The sequence below is a fragment of the Mercenaria mercenaria genome, chromosome 2 (genome assembly GCF_021730395.1).
Source record: "Mercenaria mercenaria strain notata chromosome 2, MADL_Memer_1, whole genome shotgun sequence".
In the NCBI taxonomy this organism is placed as follows: Eukaryota; Metazoa; Mollusca; class Bivalvia; order Venerida; family Veneridae; genus Mercenaria; species Mercenaria mercenaria.
The window spans coordinates 72,399,517-72,425,335 of NC_069362.1; the positions used below are offsets into that span (position 1 = coordinate 72,399,517).

The window sequence follows — 25,819 nt, forward strand, 5'->3', positions numbered from 1 at the left end:
TGGTGGTCGGGCCAGTTAGACTACAAATTGGGTCTAAGGTATATCGTGAAACTATATATGTAGCACCAATTGCACAAGACATGCTACTAGGTTTTGATTTGTTGCATAGTAAAGCAGTTCTTGACATGAAAAGAGGCATAATTAACTTTGATGGAGAAGATTTGCACCTAAATGTTGACAAGGCTAGTGGCGAACCGCTTGTAGCGAGGGTCACTGTGTGTAAGAGGAGTGTTGTGCCGCCAAATTCTGTGATGCAGGTCAAGTGCAGGGTAAATCGTGCAATGCCAGAGTTCATGATAGAGCCAGATGAAGGTTTAAAAGTGCTTGTCCCAAAGACTGTGCATAGTCAAGGAGGTAATGCTACACTGTGTGTGGTAAATGCTTCTGATAAGTTCCGGTTGCTGAAGAAGGGGTTGGAAGTAGCAAGTGCCTATCCAGTTGAAGAGGTACTAGATCCAGAAGTGGAAGTTGAAGTGCATTCCATTGAGCAGGTGGAGGTTGATGAAAATGTTAAGGTACCGGGTCACCTGGAAGAAGTATATGCTAAGTCAACGACACACCTGGATGATGAACAGAAAAGCGAGCTTCGTAAGCTATTGGTTGATTATCAAGATGTTTTTGCAACAAGTGAATTCGACCTTGGGAACTTCACTGAGATACAGCACAGCATAGACACTGGAATGGCCAAACCGATAAAGCAGCGCATGCGTCGTACGCCGGCATGCTTTGTGGCGGAAGAAGAAGCACATCTGAAGAAGATGCTTGAGGCTGGGGTGATTCAGGAATCAACTTCTGAATGGGCTTCAGCACCAGTGTTAATAAGAAAAAGGGATGGAACTGTTCGCTGGTGTGTCGATTACAGGGCCTTAAACAGTGTCTGTGTGAAGGATGTGTTTCCCTTGCCCTTGGTCGATGATTGCCTGGACACGCTGGCCGGAAGTTGCTGGTTTTCAAAGCTGGATGCCAACTCTGCATATTGGCAGGTGAAGATAAAGGAAGAAGACCGGCACAAGACTGCGTTTGTTACCAAGTATGGTTTGTTTGAGCATGTGAAAATGGGCTTCGGGTTGTGCAATGCGCCAGCCACATTTTCAAGAGTCGTGAATCTCGTAGCCCGAGGTTTAAATTGGAAAACTGTTCTGGCTTTCCTAGATGATATTTTGGTTCTAGGAAAAACGTTTGATGACCACTTGAAAAACTTGGCGGAAGTGCTTGACCGATTTCGTAAATACGGTCTAAAGTTGAAACCGAAGAAGTGTGTGTTCTTCCAGCATGAAGTAGAGTTTTTGGGGCGTATCGTTAGTAACGATACATTGGCTATGGCGGAAAAGGACATTGAGGTAGTGATGCAATGGCCAACCCCCCAGAATGCCAAGGATGTTCAAAGGTTCATGGGTCTCGCCAATTACCATAGAGGGTTTGTCAAGGATTTTGCGACACTCAGTGAGCCATTATACAAGGTGGTTGGGAAGGATTTTGTGTGGGGAGAGGAGCAGCAGCAGGCATTTGATGCTTTAAAGCTTGCATTAACAGAGCCTCCAGTGTTGGCCCTTCCTAACCATAGAGATGCGTTCATTCTAGACACTGATGCTTCGAACATAGCGGTAGCTGGGGAACTAATACAGGTACAAGACGGTCAGGAGAAAGTTATAGCTTATGGTAGCTATTTGTTGACACCGGAGCAACGTAATTATTGTGTTACGAGAAAGGAGTTGTTGGCCGTCGTACGGTTCACAAGACAATATAGGTACTATCTCTTAGGTAGGCCTTTTGTACTGCGGACAGACCATTCCAGTCTCACGTGGCTATTGAAATTTAAGGAGCCACAAGGTCAGCTAGCTAGATGGATGGAGGAGCTTTCGCAATATAACATGATATTGCGACACAGGGCCGGACGCAAGCACTGCAATGCTGATGCGTTGTCACGTCCACCAGTACCAGATGATTTGTGTGGGTACTACAGAACTGAGGTGAAATTAAGCGAATTGCCGTGCGGGGGGTGCAAGTATTGCGAGAAGGCGCACGATAGCTGGGAAAAGTTCACTGAAGATGTTGATGAAGCTGTGCCTCTGGTGGGAGGGGGGCTAGGGATTAAGAAGGTCGCCGAGGTTAGCACCAAGAGTTTGGGTGGGGAGAAGTTGCCATTCCATGAGTCAGGGGGGAATAGCGTTACTTCTGTAGGGATACCCAATGGGGGCGAAGATCAAGAGTTGATCAAAAATACGCCGGTGCTCCGAGATGATGGTAGTAAATCCATAGGTGGGGGAATTCCTGAGAGTGCGGATGCGTACTCTTCAGAAGGGGTTTCTGATAAATCCTGTGGTGGGGAGCCGTCATACGAGTTAGATGCCAGTAAATCCACAGGAAGGGGATCCTTGAGTGGGCAGTTATGTACCAACGAGTTGCGGATCAAGAGTAAATCCTGTGGTGGGGAACCTTTGAGCGATACGGTAGATCCCAGAAGTGAAGGAGATCAGTGTTCTTTACAGTGTAGCGATGAGGCTGATGTAGTACATCTGGAGATTTTGATGGTGGATGGAGTACACCAAGTAGTTGTTACAGAGGTAACGGTGAAGGATGAAGATGGCCCATGTAGCTGGGGATTAACGTTGAAGGAAGTCATAGCTGAGCAGGCCAAAGACCAGAAGTTGGCCGTGTTGTTGAGGTGGTTAGAGACTGGAGAGGAGCCAGGACAAGGGGCATTATTTTTAGAAGGCCCAGCAGCAAAATCGTACTGGCTTAATAAGGAGGCATTTGAGCTGATAGATGGTGCGTTATATATGGATGATGACGGCGACAAGAAACTGGTCGTACCAGTTAGCTTGAGGGACCAGGCCATACGTCTGAATCACGACCTCCCTTCAGCAGCGCATCAGGGAGTGGCACGGACAAAGGCGAAGGTGAAAGAAAAGTTTTATTGGTATGGTTTGTCAGGGGATGTTCGAGACTTTGTCAGTAGCTGTGATGCCTGCAACAGGAGCAAGAAAGCTGACCGATATGGGAGATGTCCTCTAACAGAGTTTCAGGCAGGAGCTGCAATGGAAAGGGTCCATATCGATTTTATGGGTCCACTGCCGAAGACACCAAGGGGAAATGAACACATTCTGATGATGGTTGATCAGTTTACAAAGTGGATTGAATGTGTCCCCTTGCCGTCGCAAACAGCGGAAGTCACTGCTCGTGCAGCAGTGAACGAGTTCTTCTCGAGATTCGGGTATCCTTTTCAGATCCACTCTGATCAAGGTAGGAACTTTGAAGGGAAACTATTTACAGCGCTATGTAAAGCTTTAGAGATCCATAAGTCAAGAACAACGCCATACCGCCCCGCATCTAATGGCCAGGTCGAGCGTTTCAATCGGACTCTAATGGATGCTGTACGATGTTACATAGGCAAGTCACAGAACCAGTGGGACTTACACCTACAGCAGATTGCTGGAGCACTGAGAGCATCAGTGAACCGTAGTACGGGATTCACTGCAAACAGGTTGATGTTGGGACGAGAGACTAATACTCCAGCAGGCTTGATGTTTCCCCTTGTAGGGGATAAAAGGCAAGGTGTAAATCCAGACGATTATGTTACAGAGTTAACATCTGAGATTCAGAGAGCTCATGATGTAGCTAGGAGTAATTTGAAGACGTCCTTAAAGCGCATGAAGAGGAATTATGACCTTAGAATTCTCACAAGAGTATACGAAGAGGGAGATGTAGTGTATGTATTAGACACTGCGACCATTAAGGGGAAGTGCAGGAAGTTGTCATCGCCATGGAAGGGTCCGGGCGTCATAGAGAAGAAAATTTCGGCCTATGTGTATAGAGTTAAATTGAAGAACTCTGTGTTTGTGACCAATCATGATAGGCTGAAGCCTTGTAAAGATCGAAATTTACCAACATGGGTAAAGAAATGGAAGGCAGAGCCGGAAGGGGTAGCAGATGATGATGAAGATGACACAAAATTACATTGTAGCTGTAGAAAACCTTGGCAAGGGCGGTTCATGATAATGTGTGATGACTGTGAGGTGTGGTATCATGGGTCCTGTGTCAATATTACCCCAACTGAGGCATTAGAAATTGATAAGTATAAATGTAGGGCGTGCGGGAAGGGAGGCCAGTAAATTCTGTATAAGGGTCGCATTCGTAATGTGATTCACTTGGTATGATATTTTTCAGTAATGGTCACATTCGTAATGTGACTGATAGGTTATGATATTTTTTGTTTCAGGAATGGAGGGAAGCGATTTTTACAATAGGTTAGTGGAGGAGACTAGGCAGGGTGGCTTGATGCCGTGCAGGGATCTTGTGAGGAGGCTGATGCTCTGCATCAGGAGGAGTTCTTTGGAGATGAGGACGGTGCTGGCTGGTCAGGTTGATATAGCCCGACTGAGGGGGAATAACCAGTGGCTGAGGACAGTGGCGAGGGATGCAGAGGACTACCAACTAGCCAGTCGGGCATGGATAGATCGAACAATCTGGGTCGTACGTAGGCGTGAGCCAGAGTCATCCGAGTCAAAGAACTGCACTAGTGATATAAGGTTGAAAACCGTGCCAGGCATAGAGAGGGTGATAGAAAATGCAGCGAGTGCACCTCCTCCACCAGAAAGGTCACCATCAGACGTCCTGATGAAGGACTTGCAGGAATTGATAGACTGGAACCCCACGCTCGATTACGAGGATGTCCAGCTAGAGGCGGATCCAATCCCTGTTGTACAGGCGGTTGGAGGTCCATCAGGGGAGACTCCTGCTCGTAGCAGGATGGATACGGAGAACGTGAGCCAGAGGCAGCCAGAGCACGAGGTGTGTAGGAAAAGGGTGACCTTCCAGCTTCCTGTGGCGGATGATGGAAGTAAGGGTGAGGCTGCTTGTAGCAATCTACCTACCAGTCATACCTCAGAGTCAAAACAGCAGGTAGAAGTAACTAGGAGTGGGCCAGTGATGGAGACCTCAAGGGAGCGATTGCTAGTTCTGCAACGTCTGCAACCACTACTGCTTGTAGCAGTAAGTCACGGAAGTTGTGCCCAATATCCTGGTGCTCCAAGGAGTATGTATACCCCAAGGCTCATGCTTTTAACTTCCACTACCCTACCAAGATAGACATTCAAGCAGGCGGGAGAAAGGCAACTAGGGACAGGACTGAAGCATTGGAGTATCTAGCCACCAGAATTGTTAGGCCAGGGGCATCTCCAGCTGACTTGATGGAGCGTTTGAACCAGCTAGAGGTCACCAGGCGACATGAGAAGAAGCAGATCGATGACTGGACGAGGAGGGTAGTGAGGGATGTATCGAGGGAACTGGGGCTTGTAGTCCCAGAAACCTTATCGCTGTTCCCATTGAACTCACCAGTTTTGGTGTTCCACTGGGTGGTGTTGATGGAGGTCCTCCAGCTCCTAGATCAGAGGGAGCATAATCTGTTCATGCGGTTATTTGCCTCTGCTAATAGGAGGACAGAGCTGAGGCAGCGGCTGCCACAAGAAGAGTCTTCGGCACCGGAGAGAGGGGAGGAGGCTATGAGGGAAGTAGAGCATGCGATGCCCGAAAGAGAAGAATCTGACAGGGTGGAGGGTGTTGTCGAGCTGGAGGTCACACGCGGAGCTCAGTCTGGCAATCGTATTGTGAGACTGTGTTCAGCCCAGAGGGTGGAGCCAGTGTGTCGTGAAGAAAGTCCCTGTCGTACAGAGGCAGTCACAGGCGGAGAATCATCGCAGGGGATAGAAGTTGCCCTCGAGGGAACCATCTCCGAGTCAGAGGCCATGGATGTTGAGGTAGAAGGAGTGGCCGAATGTGTGGAGCAGGCAGAGAGTTCTGCAGAAGGGGGAGAAGAGGGTCTCAGTTGTACTGAGCCCATAGCTAGGGATAATACAGAGACGGCAGACGGAATGAAAGGTGCTTTTGATAGCCACTTTCACATTGATAGGCTGGGAAGGGAGCTAAGGTTAGCAACATACAACCTTAGGGAGTTGCAGGGGTCTGCTCAATCGATGGATCAGAGCAATTGCGTCCATCTCTGTGGTGCAGTGGCGAATTTTTGCGACCCAATCACCTACCCTTCGCTGGAAGATGTCAACTTCCTAAAAAGCCAGGGGATAGTGACCACTGTAGGTTTACATCCAAGGCACGCAGCGGGGGTGAGGCCAGCAACAGTCGATAAACTACAGGAGATGCTGCAGTGGCCAGAAGTTGTGGGTTTGGGAGAGATTGGACTGGATCACACGGCTCCTATGGAAGAGTGGGCAGTCCAAAGGGATGTTCTGGCAACAGCGTTGGGCCTGTTGGGGCCACGTCATGTGCTTGTGCTGCACTGCAGAGGACGGCATGAAGCAGAGTTTTCGGAGCTCCTCGCATCCCTCTTTTATCAGTGTGTGGGAGTTGTGCCAAGGGAGCAGAAGATCCATCTGCACTGTTTCCAAGGCTTAAAGGAGGATGTGAAGCGATGGACTGAACATTTCGTAAATGTTCACTTTGGATTTACCAATCTCGTCGCAAGGAGGAGGTTTACCACGGGACATGTTGAAGCCTTGCGAAGTGTGGAGCCCTCCAGGTTACTGCTTGAAACCGATGCCCCATACTTTGCACCTCCAGGGTACAGTATCTCTGCACCCTGGTTCATTGGTATGACAGCGGCAGCAGTGGCGAGATTGTTGAACGAAGAGGTGGAGCGGGTCCTTGCAGTTACCACTAGGAATGGGATGAACCTTTACAGTCAGTAGAGGTGGAAGAGGCGTTCATGTTGTACATGTCCGCAAAGGAGTTGAAGGTAGATGTTTTCTTGCTTCGTAAGCTGGAAACGACAGGAATTTGTGGTCTACCTTGTAGGTTGGCTAAGAATATGTTGCAGTCTGCCATGACAGAGACTGAGATTGTGATTGGCCTTGTAGGTCGAATCTAGGAGGGAGTTGCCTTGTAGGCAACTTGCAAGCTGTCAGTTGCTTGCGGGTGTTTGCATTTTTAGTACTGGTTAAACTTCCAAATGGCTGGAACTGCCCAGGGACGGAGTGCGTTGAACTGACCGCCATTGATTCTGGATTTCTTTTGACATAATGGCGTACAAATTTCCACATTTCTTAAATTCATGGGATGGGTATTTTGGAGTTTTTATTGACAATTGGGTTCAAAATTCTAATATTTGGATGGCATATTTAGCAATAGAGTAGGCAACACTCCTTTTGGGATAAAGTGGGGGGGAGTGTAGTGGTCATTGATCTTTTAGGAGAATATACGGTACCGTACCGTGTAACGGGTTTTAGCGTCGAACATTGGGGATTCTGGGAGACCGCCATCTTGGAGAATTGTACATTTCATGCATTGCAGCTGCGCAGCAGTATTTAAGGGTTTTTAGGGGATTATAAGGGTTATAGTCACGCGTGTGTGGTTAATAACAAACGGGGCGCTTTAGATTATAAAGGGAGGTAATCACAATCTTGGAATGGCACACAAAGAAATACACTTTCCTCAACTTTTGTTGATTTTATGCTTTACTAATACTTTTTTATCTTTAAGGTTTTCTTATCTTCAAAATCTAGAATACTTCTTCACAGAAAAAAGCTGTTTTAACTTAACATACAGTTACAGGAGAAAATCAATTACCTCCCTTATTGGGGGAAAAACAGCAGTCAATTACCTCCCTTTATCTTTAATAAATCAATATTTTGAAAATTTACTGATAAATCTTAGAAAATAGTAAATCGTTTAAATAAAATCTTCAACAATTATGTCAAATTTAACAATCTCACTAAGATTAAATAAAAATTTGATTTTTGTTTAAACCTTTCAGAGAAACAAAGAAAACATGATATATATATTAACTAACACTATCAAATGATGACAATATGCTGAGAAGGTATTCTTCTTTCAAGTTTCTCTAGACAGGCAGTTTTCACTGCCCAAATCATAAAACAACATCTACCAAATTAAGTATGACTGGGATGGTTACTCATTTTCTCTTCAAAGTTGGAAAGTGTTTGTCAAAAGATACAGAAGGTATTAAAACTGTCTTATTTATGAAGCTTCATATAGTTGTTAGTATGAATTCCTGCGTGGTGTATTGGTCATGATGGTACACGGCTTTTTCTAGGGTTTTTGGGGAAAAGGCCCCCGGTCAAATTGGCAATTTTTTACACAGTAAATTGTCAAAATTGGGAAAAAATGTATCGACAAATAAACTGAAAATTGTGAATTATAACATTTAATCACATTACCGTAGTTTCAAGACATTAAAATAAATTACAAATTCAAAGTTTCCACTACTGAAAATTTCGAAGTTGCTGATTCTTGACAGACCTAGCAGAAATAGAATAACTCATTTATCATGTTTTATTAAACTTTTGTTTACACTCCATTAGTTTTCTCCACAATTACAACTGAATTGTCCAAAAGTGTGTTTGTGTGAAAACATTGGGTCGCGAAAATATGTGACATTTGATTTTAAGGGTGTCAACATGTTTTGGGTACTTTGTTCAATTAATGTTAATACATTTATTGTTTTTAAAAGGTTTTTACTTATAAAACATACAATATTCTGGCATAATCATACATTTGTTTTTGTGGAGTTGCAGACAGTCATGTTACTAAAATAGTTACAAGTTGGTTTTTCTGGCAATTTGTGTGATTTCATCGGCGAACAAAACGTACTACGCAAAAATTTTCTTTGAATAATCAAAAATTCATTTTCAAATAGGTTTTTTTCTCTTTGGAATGGGAATTTTTGCCTCCAATTGGGAAAAATGGAGCCTAACTGGCATTGGGAATGGGGCCAAAGATTGGCCCCATGGGACCGCTGGAAAAAGCCCTGATGATAGGAAAGTAGTGTAGTTCTGGCTACCATAACTTAACTGAAGCTTTTTTCAAATTTTCTAATTGTCTTAACATAACAGCATATAAATATCTTAGAAGCTGACTTTTTAGCTAACACTAGTGGTTCATTTATCCCTGCCATCAACAATATCATGCAAAGGAATTCAAATATGAGCCGTGCCATGAGAAAACCAACATAGTGGCTTTGTGACCAGCATGGATCCAGACCAGCCTGCGCATTCGCGCAGTCTGGTCAGGATCCATGCTGTTTGCTTTTAAAGCCTACTGTAATTAGAGAAACTGTTAGCGAACAGCATGGATCCTGACCAGACTGCGCGGATGCGCAGGCTGGTCTGGATCCATGCTGGTCGCAAAGCCACTATGTTGATTTTCTCATGGCACGGCTCATATCACTTTACTTAATCTAGACTTTTTCTGTTTGTATCAGTTACATGAAACTTACTTTTCTGGACAATACTCAATGTCAGAAACTAATATCTAAAAGTCGATAATTCAAACTCTGCTAAAGTTTTCTTTGTGGCAGAGGTCCCTCTAAAGTAAGTGATAAAAGCAGAGCCAGAGATAACTATTATAGTGCAGTTAGGATCTGCACTAGCATTGAGGTAGGAATCAACATTTCATGTCAGAAAGATAAAATACATCAATCCTGTTACAACACTTCCAGTTGACTAGGCCTGTAGAATAACTAAGTAAGAAAAAATCTGTGAAACAAACCATGATCATCTGCACCTTTGCACCAGTGGCCCGGTGTTTCTGTATGACATCATTGAGGAATATAATCTCTGTCAGTTTCATTGTTACATCATCCTCATTTCTACATGAAATAGACACACCATTATTGAAGTTTAATAGCATTGACCTATCTTTGTTACACAGCATCATTATCCCTGTATTACCTACATTTCAAGCATTGCCTTACTTAGGTAGTACATCCCAGTTTTGATGCTGATATTTCACATTCAATCTAGTGTAGAGACTAGAGATGTAAATTCATCTTTACTAACAAAGAATATCAAAACATGAAAATCTTCTAACTCTTGTCATTAATGTTGGATATAAAAATGAAAGCATTGCCTACGAAATTGATAACATTAGCTGTCTTAACAATACATCATAAATACTACTGTTTGCAAACAGAACATTCTAACAAGGTGCCTTCATTTTCAAGTTAACATTTTACAAAGTGCATATAGCCTCACTAGCATATAGATGACTGGGATACTCACGTGCCGGACTTGAGGTCAGACACAACAGATGGACGAATACAAAGTGGAGGAGCCAAGATTCTAGTCAAGATAAGATCTTTCGGATGAGCAACACTCGAGTTCATCAGTAACAAAGGTATGTCCTGTTAATATGTGACATAATATTAGTCCTTTAGGACGAGTGACACTTGAGTTCATCGGTAACAGGGTAATATCCTTTCAATATATAACACAAGATTAGACCTTTAAGCTGAGTAACACTTGAATTCAACAGTAACAAGGTTATACCCTGTCAATAGATAATACAAGATTAAACCTTTATGATGAGTGACACAGGCATTCATCATTACAGGGGTATACCTGTCAATATATAACAAAACCTTCTCAGAATTATTTCCACAAATGAAAGATAAGTTACTGCAAAAGGGACTGTCATTTTTATTTTGACTAACAAGTTCTTCTAGATTAGCTTAACTGATGAGTTAGGGACTAATATCTTTAACAACAATGATAAAACAATATTATTTGCCATTATTCACAGAATTTCAATTATACTATAAGGCAGTTTAATCCAGCTTCTAGGTCTTGTTGCAGACAGACCACTTTAACACTGTAAAAGACGGAGGCAAAGCACATAAATATATAAATATAAGGTATCTTATAATATGAAATATTTCTGAAGTACAGTTTTAAGTTTGGAAAGCTCCTTCATTACTTACTTCATTGCAAATTCTTTCAAACACTCTTTTCACCAGCAGTGGGTTTAACACAGCCTATGAAACATAAAGCAAGTTCAAACTATATATTGTTTATTTAGGGCAATGTAATATACATAATCTATGTACATAACATCTAACAAACTTTTAGCATTCCTGGACTGCTATTTATGCACACAAAATCAAGAAAACACAAAAGTCTACAGACAATCCATTTAGTCATACTGTTGGTATCTACAATTCAGATAAAAAGATTCTTCCTAAGAGATTTTATTTATCCTTTCATGTCACTATACAAACCACGTTGACTTTTTTTTAAAAAGTAACATAAAAGAAAGTAGCTTTTGAAGAAGAAAAAAATACAAAATTGTGTTTGCTAAATTTAACTTATGTATACAATAAGTTTAGTCATATGGAAAACAAAAATAATTGGCACAACTTTCTAGGCATGACCATCTTACGCTTACCGAAAATAATTGGCAAGTCCCAAGCCTCTTCACAATAATTGGGGAGAAAAAGTCCATGCATGTACTACAATCAGGAGACAGATTGTGTTGAAAGGGTAACAAAGACACCAGTTTGAAAATGTAAAAAGGATGCAAAAACACATAAACTAGATGTCTTTCCATTGGACAATGGTGCCTCCACTTCCTCCCACTGTACATGGTCTCATGACTCAGGGTGAATTATTTTTTAAGATATAACATGAACTTTTAAGCACTTTATGTGTATTTTTCACTAAGTCAAGGACCATAACTCTGGTCTGGCCAAGTGAAATCCCAAACAGAACACCAGGTGTACAACTTCACATGCTAAATAATATTCCTAGAACGTTTCATAATCCCAGGTCGAATACTTTTTGAAATACATGCAACACAAATATTTAGGTCCTTTTTATGCATATATTTTACTAAATCAAGTGTCAAAACTCTGTACTTGCTGTGTGAAATCCCAATTAAAACACCAGGTGCACAACTTTAAATGCTGAATGACAATCCTTTGGAGTTCGATGACTCTGGATCAAATAATTTTTAAGATATACACGACATAAACTCGGATGGACGGACAGACAGAAAGACCCTCCGACAAGGGCAAATCTAATAAGTGCCCCCCCCCCCACAAAACAAATATGTGGGTGGGGCACAAAAAGTGATAATAATCAATATATTTTCACAAAATTGGGGAACAGGCATTTCTCAAATTTCAAGACAGCTAAAAATGTGATACTTTTTGGTTTTAGCATACACTGAAAAGTTCATTGAACATTGGTCTCAGAGACGAAATTAAAGATTTATTTAAAGTCTCATTAAAGCAAATAATAGCAGATAGTAAACACATCAAAGAAATTTCAAAAGAAGATGTTCAGCAAACTACCCACCTGGTTCTTGCCTAGCATTGCTTCCAAATCTTTGTTACTCTCAATTGCAGCTTCGAACGACCCAAGATAATCAGTGAGGACTGGGTTCTCTCCCTTTCCTGTCTTTTTAAACTGATCATGTATAATTTTTAGTAGACCACACTTTTTCACCATTCCTAAAACAGAATTTTTCATTTTTAAGTATTTAATATTTCCTATTTATAAACACAAGCGAACTTCATTAAACCTAACAAATGAATTCATAAATTAACAGCTATAACAAGTATGAGGTAATGACAGTGAAAAGACATGAAAACATTAAAACTCTTTATTTTGTTTGTTTGTATCGGGTTTAATGCCATTTTTAACAGTATTTCTTGTAACTATGGGCAGTTAACCTAACCAGTGTTCCTGGATTATGCACCAGTACAAGCATGTTCTCCGCAAGTAACTACCAACTTCCTCACATGAATCTGAGGTGGAGGATGAATGAAATCAGACAAACTATCTTTCATCAAATCATCATGGCAAACATACGTGTTGCCCATGGATCGAACTCAGGACCCCACGATCCATAGATTTGTACATTTTATACATTTCTAATACAATCTAGGCTTTTTAAAAAGCTTCTTCTTAAGAAAATATGCTATTTAAGAAAATATGCTATTCAAGAAAATATTAAAATGCTTTAAAATCCTTCCACCTAATCTATTTATTGTTTGATCAACCTGATCTATAACAGGCTTTTTGCTGAATTTCTGCATTATTCAGAAATATCTAGATATGTTATACCTCATTTTTAAGGTCTCTGGGTGTAGTTGGAACCTTTTTAATTTTAAAGTTTTCAATAATGCCAATTTTATGAGCAACTAGAAATGTGTCCATGGGACACAGATGCCCCCACTGCATGACATTAAAATGATAATTTTTTCCCAGGTCAGGGGCCACAACTCCAACAATACTGAATGAATCCGGATGTGAAACCCAGGTGCACAACTTCACATGCTGACCAACATTCCTGTAAACTTTGGTGACTCTAGGTCAAATACTTTTGGAGCTATGCACAACACAACATTAAAATGACCCATTTTTAACTAAGTCAGTGGCTATAACTCCTACATGACTCAATGAATCCGGATGCGAAACCCCAGGTGTGCACAACTGCATATACTGACCAACATTCCTGTAAACTTTGGTGATTCTAGGTCAAATACTTTTGGAGCTATATACAACACAACATTAAAATGACCAATTTTTCACTAAGTCAGGGGTCATAACTCCTACATGACTGGATGATTCCGGACGCGAAACCCCAGGTGCACAACTGCACATGCTGACCAACATTCCTGTAAACTTTAATGACTCTAGGTCAAATACTTTTGGAGCTATGCGCGACACAACATTAAAATGACCAATTTTTTACTAAGTCAGGGGCCATAACTCCTACAGGAGTGGATAAATCCGGACGCGAAACCCCAGGTGCACAACTACACATGCTGACCAACATGCCTGTAAAGTTTTGTGACTCTAGGTCATATACTTTTGGAGCTAGGCGCGACACAACACTAAAATGACCAAGTCAGGGGCCATAACTTCTACAAGACTGAATGAATCCAGAAGCGAAACCCCAGGTGCACAACTACACATGCTGACCAACATTCCTGTAAAGTTTTGTGACTCTACGTCAAATACTTTCAGAGCTATGCGCGACACATTTTCGGAAGGACGGACAAACAAGAGCAAATCTATATGCTCCCCGCAAAGTGGGGGCATAAAAATGAGTCTCCCCTCACCCCTAGTATAAATCTGCCACATTACCATTCGAAAATAAATCTAAAAAAAAATTAACATGGAACTGTTGCTTTTATGCTAACTTAGATATTCTGAAATTTTATTTTAATCTCTTAACAAATACAGCCAAAGTTTACGTTTTAGAGCTCTCTTAAGTATCCAAAAGAATGGAAAATACCCTAACGAGACATTTCTTTTTCTGAAAATCAATTAAAAACTGATGAAGATATTTTGAAAATTTAAGAAAGTTCCAATTACCATCATCAGATATCTTTAGAACAATATTGTGGTGTTCCGAAAAAGAACAAAGAAAAATCATGTTGCAGAACAGATTGATCAAATAGAAGAGTAGTTTCTTACAAAATGTGAATAACTTATAAAATTCAATTTAACATTTTTGGTTAAATCATAAATGAAAGACAAGTCTGGCTTACAACTAGATAATCCTTTCTATATATTTAGCTGTTTTGCTTAATTTCTAATTCTCTAACTTTTACTATCCTGAAAATTTCTTCCCAGCTCTGATTATCACTGTTTTGAGAAGAAAAGGGGCAAAATTATATAAAATATGAATAGCTTCTGGGGTTATCTCATATGTCTGTATATGTAAGCTGTATATTCATAAAACATATGTACCATTAGTAGCAGCACAGTACGGACAGACAGACACCTTCTTACACCTCTCCCATACTTTCTTTTTGGCTGACTTTCTCTGTAGGTAGGTCATTGGTCTCTTGAAACTTTCCAGGAAAGTCTTTCGTACATCAGTTGGAAGTAGAACCCTGCTGCATGCCTGCAAACAAAAGAAACAAGCATTCTACTACTTGTTATTTTCACTTCACAGCAAGCCTTCATACTGTGCAGTTGAGTAAAAGTTTAGAACTTGGTTCACAATATGAGGAAAAGTTATGTAAGTGGCACAGTAACTCAGCTGAAAGAGCATGAAATATCCAAAAGCCAGGATCCTTACAGCTTCAAATTAAAGTCACTGTCTAGGTCCCGGAAGCAAGGATCCTTACAGCTTCATATTCAAGTCACAGTCTAGGTCCCGAAATCAAGGATCCTTACAGCTTCATGTTCAAGTCACAATATAAGTACCAAAAGCAAGGATCCTTACAGCTTCATGTTAAGTCACAATCTGGGTCCCCAAAAGCAAGGATCCTTACAGCTTCATGTTCAAGTCACAATCTAGGTCTAGAAAGCAAGGATCCTTACAGCTTCATGTTAAGTCACAATCTGGGTCACGAAAGCAAGGATCCTTACAGCTTCATGTTCAAGTCACAATCTAGGTCTAGAAAGCAAGGATCTTTACAGCTTCATGTTCAAACAAGACAGCATCGCTCGACTATTCAACAGCTTTGTGATTTGAATGAATATAAAGTTGAAAAAGGGGCATTATTTTGTAAATATGCAAAGCAGAGTTATGGAACCTGTGCACTGCATGTCAGATGATCATAGTGAAAAAGTGTGTGTGGTTACTGAGATATGGCTTACATAAAAATCTTTACCAAATTGAGACGCGGATGCAGACATGGACTTGGATGCAGAAGCATGAGCGAATCCAAAAGCTCCACCTATTCTTCGAATAGTTTAACTAAAAACAGTCAGATTGCCTAAGCTAGGATCCTTCTAGCGTTATGTTTAAGAAAAAGTCTAGGTCACAATCTGGCTGTACATCTGCAACCATCATGGGGCTGCTGCTATATGCTACATAAAATGCCTCAACATATTTGATGTGTGTGGTGGGGAAAAGGGGGTTGTATGTCATAGTTCAGAACCTACTCGTGTAATTAGCCTTGTAGTGTATGGAGTAATATTCAAAAATCCATGTCCAGAAAGGATTGTTAAGAAATGATCACAAAAACTGTCTTTCAAATGAGGTCTTATACTGGTATTTTAAAGCTCTGTGATTGATCTTCTTCGTCTTCCTTCAAACCTTGAAAGTTTATTACTTGAAATTTCTTTCAAAGGCTATGTTTATACACATGTATACCACTCTGATTGAACATATATATTATCTGCTGTATTCAGTTCCATTGTAAAGTTTCACGATAAGGAGACAAACATACCTTGCAGACCATCTGCAGAACAGTGATGGTGGTACGGAAATATCCTATATGAAAGCAAGGCAACTCCAGATCCACAAAACCATAGTGGCCGATACAGTCAGCGAGGGAGCGACCACATGTCTCACAGTCATTGCTCTTCTCACTCGTTCCCTACAAAACAATTGAGCCGTGCCATGAGAAAACCAACATAGTGGGTATGCGACCAGCATGGATCCAGACCAGCCTGCGCATCCGCGCAGTCTGGTCAGGATCCATGCTGTTCACTTTTAAAGCCTATTGGAATTGGAGAAACTGTTAGCGAACAGCATGGATCCTGACCAGACTGCGCGGATGCGCAGGCTGGTCTGGATCCATGCTGGTCACACACCCATTATGTTGGTTTTCTCAGGGCATGGCTCATTTATACAACTAAGTTTTTACATAACTATTATATACATGTACACAAATCAAAATAAGAAAGGAAGTTACAAAGTCAAAACACAACATTAATCATTACACCTATTTAGCTGCTGTATATAAAATTTGCAAATAATAATAATTATGTACCTTTTTTATTTATCGTTTATGTTAAATTTTTCAGTGTGCTTCTGGTATATTACAGTAACCAGAACCATATGAATTAAGCAACAATATTACATAATAAACCTTGTTGACATTGCTGTGGTGATACTAATTTACATATATTTCTGTTATAAAAACACACTATCACATAGATTAAAGTTTTAACAAAATGCTGAATAAATAGTTGTATACTTCATTTAAAGGTCGTCAATCACATTTAATCAACATTTAATGACATTTTTTACTTTTTGTATATTCTGGTAGAGAATTATTTAAGGAACAAAAAGATCGATTACATAGAGATAGATTTCTATTTGAAATGTATATTATATTATTTTTTAAAATTTGTAATTACCCCTTTAATATGAAAGTTTAAAAAAGCGGGTATTCTTTTATTTTGATACATGTTAGTTTACATTTGCATTTGTAGACATATAACTATTGAACAATCTGAACAAATGCAAGTTTTAAAATGGTGTGCTTTGATTCTTTATTCCAATCTATCTGGCTGGAAATGTAGCAAGGGAGGTAATTATTTTTCATTTCGTTTCTAATGATTCCATCTAAATACATAATTTTTAATGAATATTTTACAAATATATTACAATTGTATATATTTATACATTCTTAGAAAGTATGTTTATCAAATTTTACTACGATAATAACTCTATCTTGTTGGGCAACCAGCAATCTGACTAAGTCATATCCTATACGCTACGCATAGGATTGAGAACGACTATTCATTGCCGTTCTGACGACTTCGCTAACAATCAGAGATAACTTACAAACATTTGCAAATCTACTTGCCTGATTTTGATATTTACATTCTTATATCATAATGTATCAATGATCAGATAGCGTGTTGCTCAATCGGTAGGCCACTCGCTTTAAGAGGGTCCGGGTTCGAGACCTGGAAATGATTGCAATTTTCTACTCTTGACATTGAACAAGTCGTCTGATTGGAAAAATAAAATAGAAACTGGAATTCCAAAAAATATACAGAAAGAAATGTTGAATGGGTGTTTTCAGATCTTCGATTAGAAGATCAAGTACTAAGTCAGATTGGGCAACCAGGATAGGAAAATGAAATTTTAAAAATACCTCCAGTGAAAATCTAATTTGTATTAAGTGTTAAGTGAACATAAATGAGTGTAAATGATCAGATGCTAAAGTTTCGAACAAATCCGTTACATGGCCAAAATCTGATTATCCACCTTTAAATTTACTATAATTACTCATGTACTGGGGTACAGTAATGACAATGCAAGCTGCTGTATTACCATTCTGTGATCAAGTACCCCGTATGACACTGGTTTCCTCAATCCATCTTGTGAGTACAGATTCTTACTGACCACCTGTAGATGTGAGTACTGACCCATCTGGTCAGCTGTCATCAAACCAAATGTCACATGGCTTCTACAAAGAATAAAACATGCATTTTTTCATTCTATAATGTAAACAGTATGAAGAGTTGTAGTATAATTCTATAATTCTTCTCTACGTTTTCTACAAGCTTCAATTCTGTACCTCCTACAGGGCATTTAACCCTTTGCCAGCTAAATTTCTATAATGGACTGGTCAATCATTCAATTTGGACAGTACCATATGTTACTGGTATTCCGAGGGGTGTTCAATGAAAATTTACTGACTGAATAGTGAACAGTGCAGACCATGATCAGCCTGCACAGATGTGCATGCTGATCTTGGTCTGCACTGGTCGCAAAGGCAGAATCACTTGCTGCCAGCAGGCTAAAGGTTAAATCCTCAAGTTGACGAAAATTTCACTTACATGGAAGATGCTAAATACGTAACATCCAGCACAGAAACAAAACAAATTGAATTAAGTTTACTGCATAACGCATTTAAATACAATGCTTGTAAACACATTATACATGCATATATGACATAATATAATTATGTTAAACAGAAAACAGTTATATAGTACTACATGTGGATACCACTCTGGACTAAATCTTTTATATTTAACAATTATTTGATGATATAACAAATCGTCTATCTACAGGAGATATAGACATAAATATGTGTATAGACAATTTTTCTAAGCTTGTGTACGACACTTCATTTACATGTTTTGGCAAAACTTTTACAAATACACCAAAACGTAAGAAGAAGAAATCACTTTGGTTCAATGATGAATGTCGCAAAAGTAAATCAATTTTTATGGAATCAAAACGTAAATTTCTGTCTTGCAAATCTGATGAAAATAAATTAGATTTTTTGTTGAAAAGGGCAAATTATGCTAAAATCAAAAGACGTGCAAGGTGGAATTTTCAAAACAAAGAGAAGAGCAAGTTGTCAAAATTATGTAAATCATCTCCACGTAAGTTTTGGAAATATCTGAATAAATTTAAAAAGTCAAACACTGTAAATACTGATGTGGATATTCAGAGCTTTGTTAAGCATTTTTCTGATGTTTTTAATAATGAAGAAGATCTTTCGGGTAATTATAGCCATGTTGACGTAGACAATACGATTAACATTGAACAACTGGATACAAAAATTACTATAGAAGAAGTACAAAGAACTATTTCTAAATTAAAGCGCTATAAAAGTTGTGATTTTGACAACAATGTTGCAGATTTTTTCATTGACTCAAACACATTCATATCACAATATCTTTGTCTAATCTTTAATCATATATTTGATTCATGTGTGTATCCTGAAGCTTGGACAAAAGGTGTTATTGTACCTATATACAAAAAGGGAGATAAAAATGATCCTTCCAATTATCGGGGAATTACACTTGTTAATATAATGGGTAAAATATTTTCATTGCTTTTAAGAAACCGTATAAATAAATGGTGTGAATCGGAGCATATTATAACTGATTCTCAATTTGGTTTTCGTGATAACCGTTCTACGACTGACGCTATATTTCTATTACATACAGTTATTCAAAAAGTATTAGCCAATAAATCGAAACTTTTCTGCACGTTTATTGACTACCAGAGGGCTTTTGACACCGTCAATCATGATGCATTGTGGAATAAGTTAATTCAAACGAGAGTAAGCTGTAAAATGATCAACATGATCAAGTCTATTTATAGTAAAGTCCAGTCTTGTGTTAAGCTATCAAATAGTATGCCCCTTTCGGATTTTTTCGATGTAACTATTGGATTGAAACAAGGGGAACCACTCTCACCTCTTTTATTTATTCTTTTCATAAATGACATTGTAGATAATATAGATTTTAATCTTTTAACCGATAAAGATCTAGATCTATTATCTATGTATCTAATACTTTTTGCAGACGACATTGTTCTGTTCACTACTGATCCTGTAAGCCTTCAGGCGCAAATTGATTGTATATATCAGTATTCCATAAAATGGGGTTTAAACATTAATATCAACAAAACAAAAGTTTGTATTTTCGAAAAACGCAAACAGTTCCACCATGGTAACTTTTTTATCAATGGAGAACGAATAGAAATTGTTGATAGTTTCACATATCTTGGTGTTAGATTTTCGTATACTGGGAATTTGAATCATGCAATAAAAAGTCTTCATGATCAAGCATTAAGAGCTTACCATAACTTAATGATATTATTTGATAAAGTACTTCTAGATGTAAAAACAAAACTCTGTTTATTTGATACAATGATTGTGCCAATTCTGTTATACGGCTCCGAAGTTTGGGGTGTATACAACCCAAAAGATGTTGATAAATTACATTTAAGATTTTGTAAGTATGTTTTAGGAGTTAAATCTCAAACTCCAAATGCTGCCGAATTTGGAGAATTGGGAAGATTTCCTCTATCTATCATCTGCAAGCAACGTTCTATTAAGTTCTGGTTAAAAATAATGAAGAACGTTGATTCCCCACTCTACAGTATGTATTACGACCTTTTGAATAATGTAAACAATTCATGCTGGTCAACTCGTATTAATTCAATTATTGATCATTTAGGTTTTACAAATATTAGAAATAACTTCGACGAAAACTTTAATTATTTACCCATGTTTATAAACAGATTACAAGATCAATATATTCAAGACTGGTCTGCCTCAATTAATACTATGCTTAAACTCGAATACTACTGCAAATATAAGAAAACATTTTGTTTTGAAAATTATATAGAAATTATACCAAACGATAATTTAAGAAAGTGTTTGACGTCCTTAAGATTATCCTCTCATAAATTAGAAATTGAAGTAGGAAGATATGCTGGTGTGGATAGAAATGAAAGAGTATGCAAATTATGTACCCAAAATGTAACCGAATCGGAGTATCATTTTCTATTGTGTTGTGACAAATATAGAGATATTAGACATAAATATCTGGGCAATGTTTCTTGGCCCTCTTTAAATAAATTTGTTTCTGTTATGTCAGTTATGAGAAAGAAACATCTCTTGAACCTGTGTAAATTCATAAAAGAAGCTATGCTTCAACGCAGCAATACCCTGTCAGATATTACTGTTTCCTAGTAAAATTTTTGTTATTTATGTGTACATGTATAATTATGTTGTTATGATTTTGTAAAATTGTGTCTTTGCCATATTTCTATTATAATGTAAATGGCCAAAGGCAAGTACTTTGCTGATTTGCCAATAAAATTTGAACTAAAAATTTGAACTTGATCAATAGGCTAGCAGAGATATAACAATAAAAGAATAGACAACTACATATTAATTGTTAATAATTGACAATAAGTTAATTTCATCCTCAAGACTTTCATAATGCTGAAAGAATTTTGGACCATTATTGAAAAAGATATGGCAGTTTGAAATTTGCTGATCATGGAGGCAGCCATTTTGTGTGTTTATGACATCATTTACACACTTCTAAATTCTTTATTTAGCAAATAACCTGTTAAACAGATTAATTATATATAATTCTTAAGTGTAAAATGTAAAACATGGTAATTTATTTTATTATGGCTGGAAAAATTAGAAAAATTATTGTACAGAAATAAATAAATACAATTCATATATGTGTCTAGAAATTTAATAAATCCGCCATTTTGTTTCTTGTTGTCATGGAAACAAAATGGCCAATCAGCCACCATTTTGATCAAATATTTAAATACTCATAACTTTCTCATTTTTAAGTCGATTTTGAAAATTCTTTCAATTCTTTAAATGATTAAAGAAATCCCAGCAGACAGAATTTACTCCAAAACAACATTACCTTTGAAATTCCCTTTAATGAAGTTAGCTATTTACCTGAAATCCATTATTAATGACAGAAATATATTTTGCTTTCCAAACCAGATATTAGTCAACCTTTAAAGGGTTTTAATGGACCTTGATTCATCACCCAACAGGTATAAATTTATACAAATATGGAAACCAGAGATTTAACACAAAGACATTGTAAAATGACAGAGATTAAGGGGCAAAACTGCAGAAAAGATCACTTAACCATACAATTCCAAAAATATACACAACTAGGCTTGACACTGATCACTCCTGTGAAGTTTTATGTAATTTCAATCAGTGTTTATACGAGAAGTAGCAAGGAAATCATAGAATTTAACAAATCAAGTGTCATAACTCTGCTGAAAATCATTTAACAGGAACATGCCAATGATATGCACAACCCACTTTAACATTGATCACTCATGAGGTTTGGTGAAATTCAGCCAAATGGAATCTATATGGCAAGTAGTGTAAACATTGTAAAACATGACAAATCAAGAGCCGTTACTCTGCTGAAAATCACTGAATTGGAACAGGCCAATGATATGCATAACTAGGCTTGGTACTGATAATTCCTGTAAGGTTTTGTGAATAACTGCCCAATGGTGTAAGGGAAGATGCCAAAACATAATAAATTTTTTAGTAAAAGGAAATAACTCCACCAAGAATCACTGAACGTGAATATGCCCAAGATATGCACAACTAAGCTTGGCAATGTTCACTTTTATGAAGTTTGGTGAAATTCTCCCTGGTGGTATTAAATATTGCAGCAGTTGCTCTGACAAGGTAAAGTGTGACAAATCAAAGGCTATAACTCCACTGAAAATCACTGAACTGAAATGTGCCTACAATATGTATTAATAGAAAGAGCTGTCCGTAAGACAAAGCGCTCCACTATTCGGCAATTTGACAGTAAAATGAATTTCAAGTCATTATCTTATATACACATGTAGACCAAAGTTATGTCCAGAAAACGAAGTTTGTCAAAACATTTAAGTATGAAAGGGGCATAATTTGGTCAAAAATACAAATCAGAGTTATGGGCATTGTTACCACACATGCAGATGATGATGATAAAGATACATTTTAAGTTTCAAGTCATTATCTATATTGTACTAAAGTTATATCCAGAAAGCGAAGATTGCCAAAAAACTTAAGTATGAAAGGGGCATAATTCTGTCAAAAAAACACTTAGAGTTATGGGGATTGTAACCACATATGCAGATGATGATTATAAAGAAATAATTTTAATTTCAAGTCATTATCTTTTAAAGAACCAAAGATATGTCTATAAACGAAGCTTTCGAAAAACTTTAACATGAAAATAATTCCAAGTATAACAACTTGGTGACCTTGACCTTGGGTATAATGGGCCCAGCCGCTGCACATACTTTGTTTGTATACTGGACAATGTTTATGTGAACTTACAGTAAGATATAAGCAATAGTAACAAAGATATGACAGAAAAACAAAGGTTGCTGAAAAACGTTAACCTTAAAAATAACCCAAGTATAACACCTTGGTGACCTTGACCTTGGGTATAATGCGCCCAGCCCCTGCACATACTTTGTTTGCATGCTGAACAATGTTAATGTGAAGTTACAGTAAGATATAAGCAATAGTAACAAAGAAAAACAAAGATTGCCGAAAAACTTTAACCAAGAAGGCTCACGCCGACGCAAATAGAATAGCACCCCTATTCTCCGAATAGTGGAGCTAAAAATGTAACCACTTGCTGGAAAAGCCACGTGAGGTACAAACATGTATTAGTGTATGGACCGGAAATATTCAGAAGCCTCTGATATGTCTTTTTCCATGAGAATCCCATTTCTATTTTTAGCGATGGATTATTGATTTCGCAAGTTATCGTTCTTCGTCTTACACCCGTATATTTTTGGTGTAATATAGATGGCGCTGCAGTCAGAAAATAGGTTTCCCCAAGCTGTCAATTTGCTTTGCTTTGGGTTTAACAGTGTTTTCAACAGTATTTCAGTTATAACCTAACTAGTGTTCCTGGATTCTGTACCAGTACAGACCTGTTCTCCACAAGTAGCTGACAACTTTCCCACATGAATCAGAGGTGGCGAACAAATGACCTCAGACTCAACTTTTTTTATCAAATCGTCACAGAGAATGCCCCGCCTGAGGATCGAACTCACGACCCTGCGATCTGTAAACATGCGCTCTCCCTATTGAGCTAAGCGGGTGCTGTCAATTTGCTGACAGAAAAGAAAAAGAAATTGTCAGACTGGATTCCCAGGCTATGTAAAGGGTGACCGGTCACCCAAACAGCATTTCTGCAAATTTATTTTGAAAACTGAACTTATGGTTTCTGAAATGAAGATTTTGTTTTTCCAGTATATAGATATAGGGAAAAATGACCATATCCTCACCTGCCCATGTTTTGACAAATCAGAATAATTTGAACAATCTTGGAAGAGGGCCACCCAAGGAACATTTGTGTAAAGTTATTTCCAAATCAGGCCAGCAGTTTCTGAGAAGACTTTATAAGTTCTCTCAATCCACAATAAACATGGGATATTGTGACCGGGCTCCCCAACGGCCACATTTTTGATGAATCTAAATAATTTCAAAAATTTTGGTAGACGGTGGCCATACTCCCTAACAGCCATTTATTTTGACAAAATGGATCTTGGTCCAGTGTCACCAGGAAACATTTGTGTAAAGATATATCAAAATCAGGCCAGCAGTTTCTGACAAAGGAGGTTGTTCAGAGTTCACAAAATTTTCATATAGCAAAACATGACCAATGCCACTAGCATCCATATTTTTTATTAATCTGAACAATCTTGTTAAAGGGTCATCAAAAGAACATTAAAATTTTGTGTGAAACTATTTGAAAATCAAACCAAAATATTGCAATCTTCTAAGTTCTTCTGGCAAATATACTGCGATCATTGGTCTTCCTGCGAATAACCCGTGAACTAATATCAAATCAATTGCAGCATGTTCGCAGGTAGCGGCAAATATCCCGCGACTACATCTTGCGAATAGGTATGTTTGCAGCATGATCGCAGCATCTTCTAGGCAATGTTCACATTTGATTTATATCCCAAAACCAGTAGGGCAGTTGGGGTCATGTTTTGATAGATAGATTTATTCCTGTGTACAATGTACATATTCATGGCCATATATAGAACAACATACTGTAGTAGGGTAGAGTATAACAGGGTTTGACACTAACACTAAGTAACAGTGTCCCGGGGGCCCCGAGGATCCCAAATTTTGAGGAGGAACACCAACCTCTAAAAGATGGGGTTCCGCCTGGATACCTGTTTTTCTTGGTCAATGATAAATAAAAATATAGATAAATATCTGTTTGAAAAATATTGTAAGACATTTTGCTAATAAACAGTTGAAATATGTATGCACAAAAGATGGAAAGTTAGAGCTGGTCCTGAATGGAAAAAAAAATCAATAGTTAACAGATGCTTATACATTCATGCACGCATGTAAAGCGTCTATGTGATATAAACTTAAAATAAGAATTCTCGACTTGTTTTGACATTTGTTGCAATTTTTTTATATTATCAATATAATCATATTAAGAGGGATCCCAGAACCTGAGGAGGACCCTTAGATTTAAAAAGTAGAGATTCCTTTGTGCACCCTGTTATAAGTTTGTGTCTAACCCTGTATAAGGGTGCACTTATACTTTCTTGCTTTTGAGCTAGCTTTTATAGCGACGTGGTAGAGTGTCCGCCTTAAGTGTGAGAGGTCCCGGGTTCAATTCCCAGTCAGAGCTGAAGTATTTTCAGTCTGTTACATTTGGCGCCCAATGTAAATAACTCACGAGTAGATATGAATGGACACCTAGGAACATCCCACAGAGGTTCAAACTCCTGGAATTCAAGGACGAATAATTTCTAAAATGGAGGGGGTGTATGTACTAATGTAGTAGGGAAGAGTATAAGTGTGGGCTTATACTTCCTTGCTTATAGCAATGTGGTAGAGTGTCTGCCTTAGGTGTGAGAGTTCCTGGGTTCGATTCCCGGTCAGTACTGAAATATTTTAGCCTCATCTCGTTATTTCCATTGTGGTCTTTGCTTGTCTAGACTAAGTAGGAAGAATATCAATTGTCACTTTCAATGGTATCAAGTCAACTCGTCCCCAATTTGGTCATTTTGTCCCCTA

General features: G+C 38.4%; 1 protein-coding gene across 2 annotated transcripts in view; it reads right to left on the reverse strand.

Moving 5' to 3' along the window:
• Positions 1–25,819, reverse strand: part of LOC123564296 (DNA-directed RNA polymerase III subunit RPC1-like) — a 105,493-nt gene that overhangs the window by 75,179 nt on the left and 4,495 nt on the right. For both annotated transcript variants that reach the window (XM_045357767.2, XM_053536928.1), the window contains exons 2-8: positions 17,785–17,920; positions 15,944–16,093; positions 14,511–14,667; positions 12,105–12,259; positions 10,730–10,783; positions 10,032–10,153; positions 9,520–9,619 (exon numbers count right to left, since the gene is read on the reverse strand). In XM_045357767.2, coding sequence (XP_045213702.1) covers positions 9,520–9,619; positions 10,032–10,153; positions 10,730–10,783; positions 12,105–12,259; positions 14,511–14,667; positions 15,944–16,093; positions 17,785–17,920 — 874 coding nt within the window. The remainder of the gene's footprint in view (positions 1–9,519; positions 9,620–10,031; positions 10,154–10,729; positions 10,784–12,104; positions 12,260–14,510; positions 14,668–15,943; positions 16,094–17,784; positions 17,921–25,819) is intronic.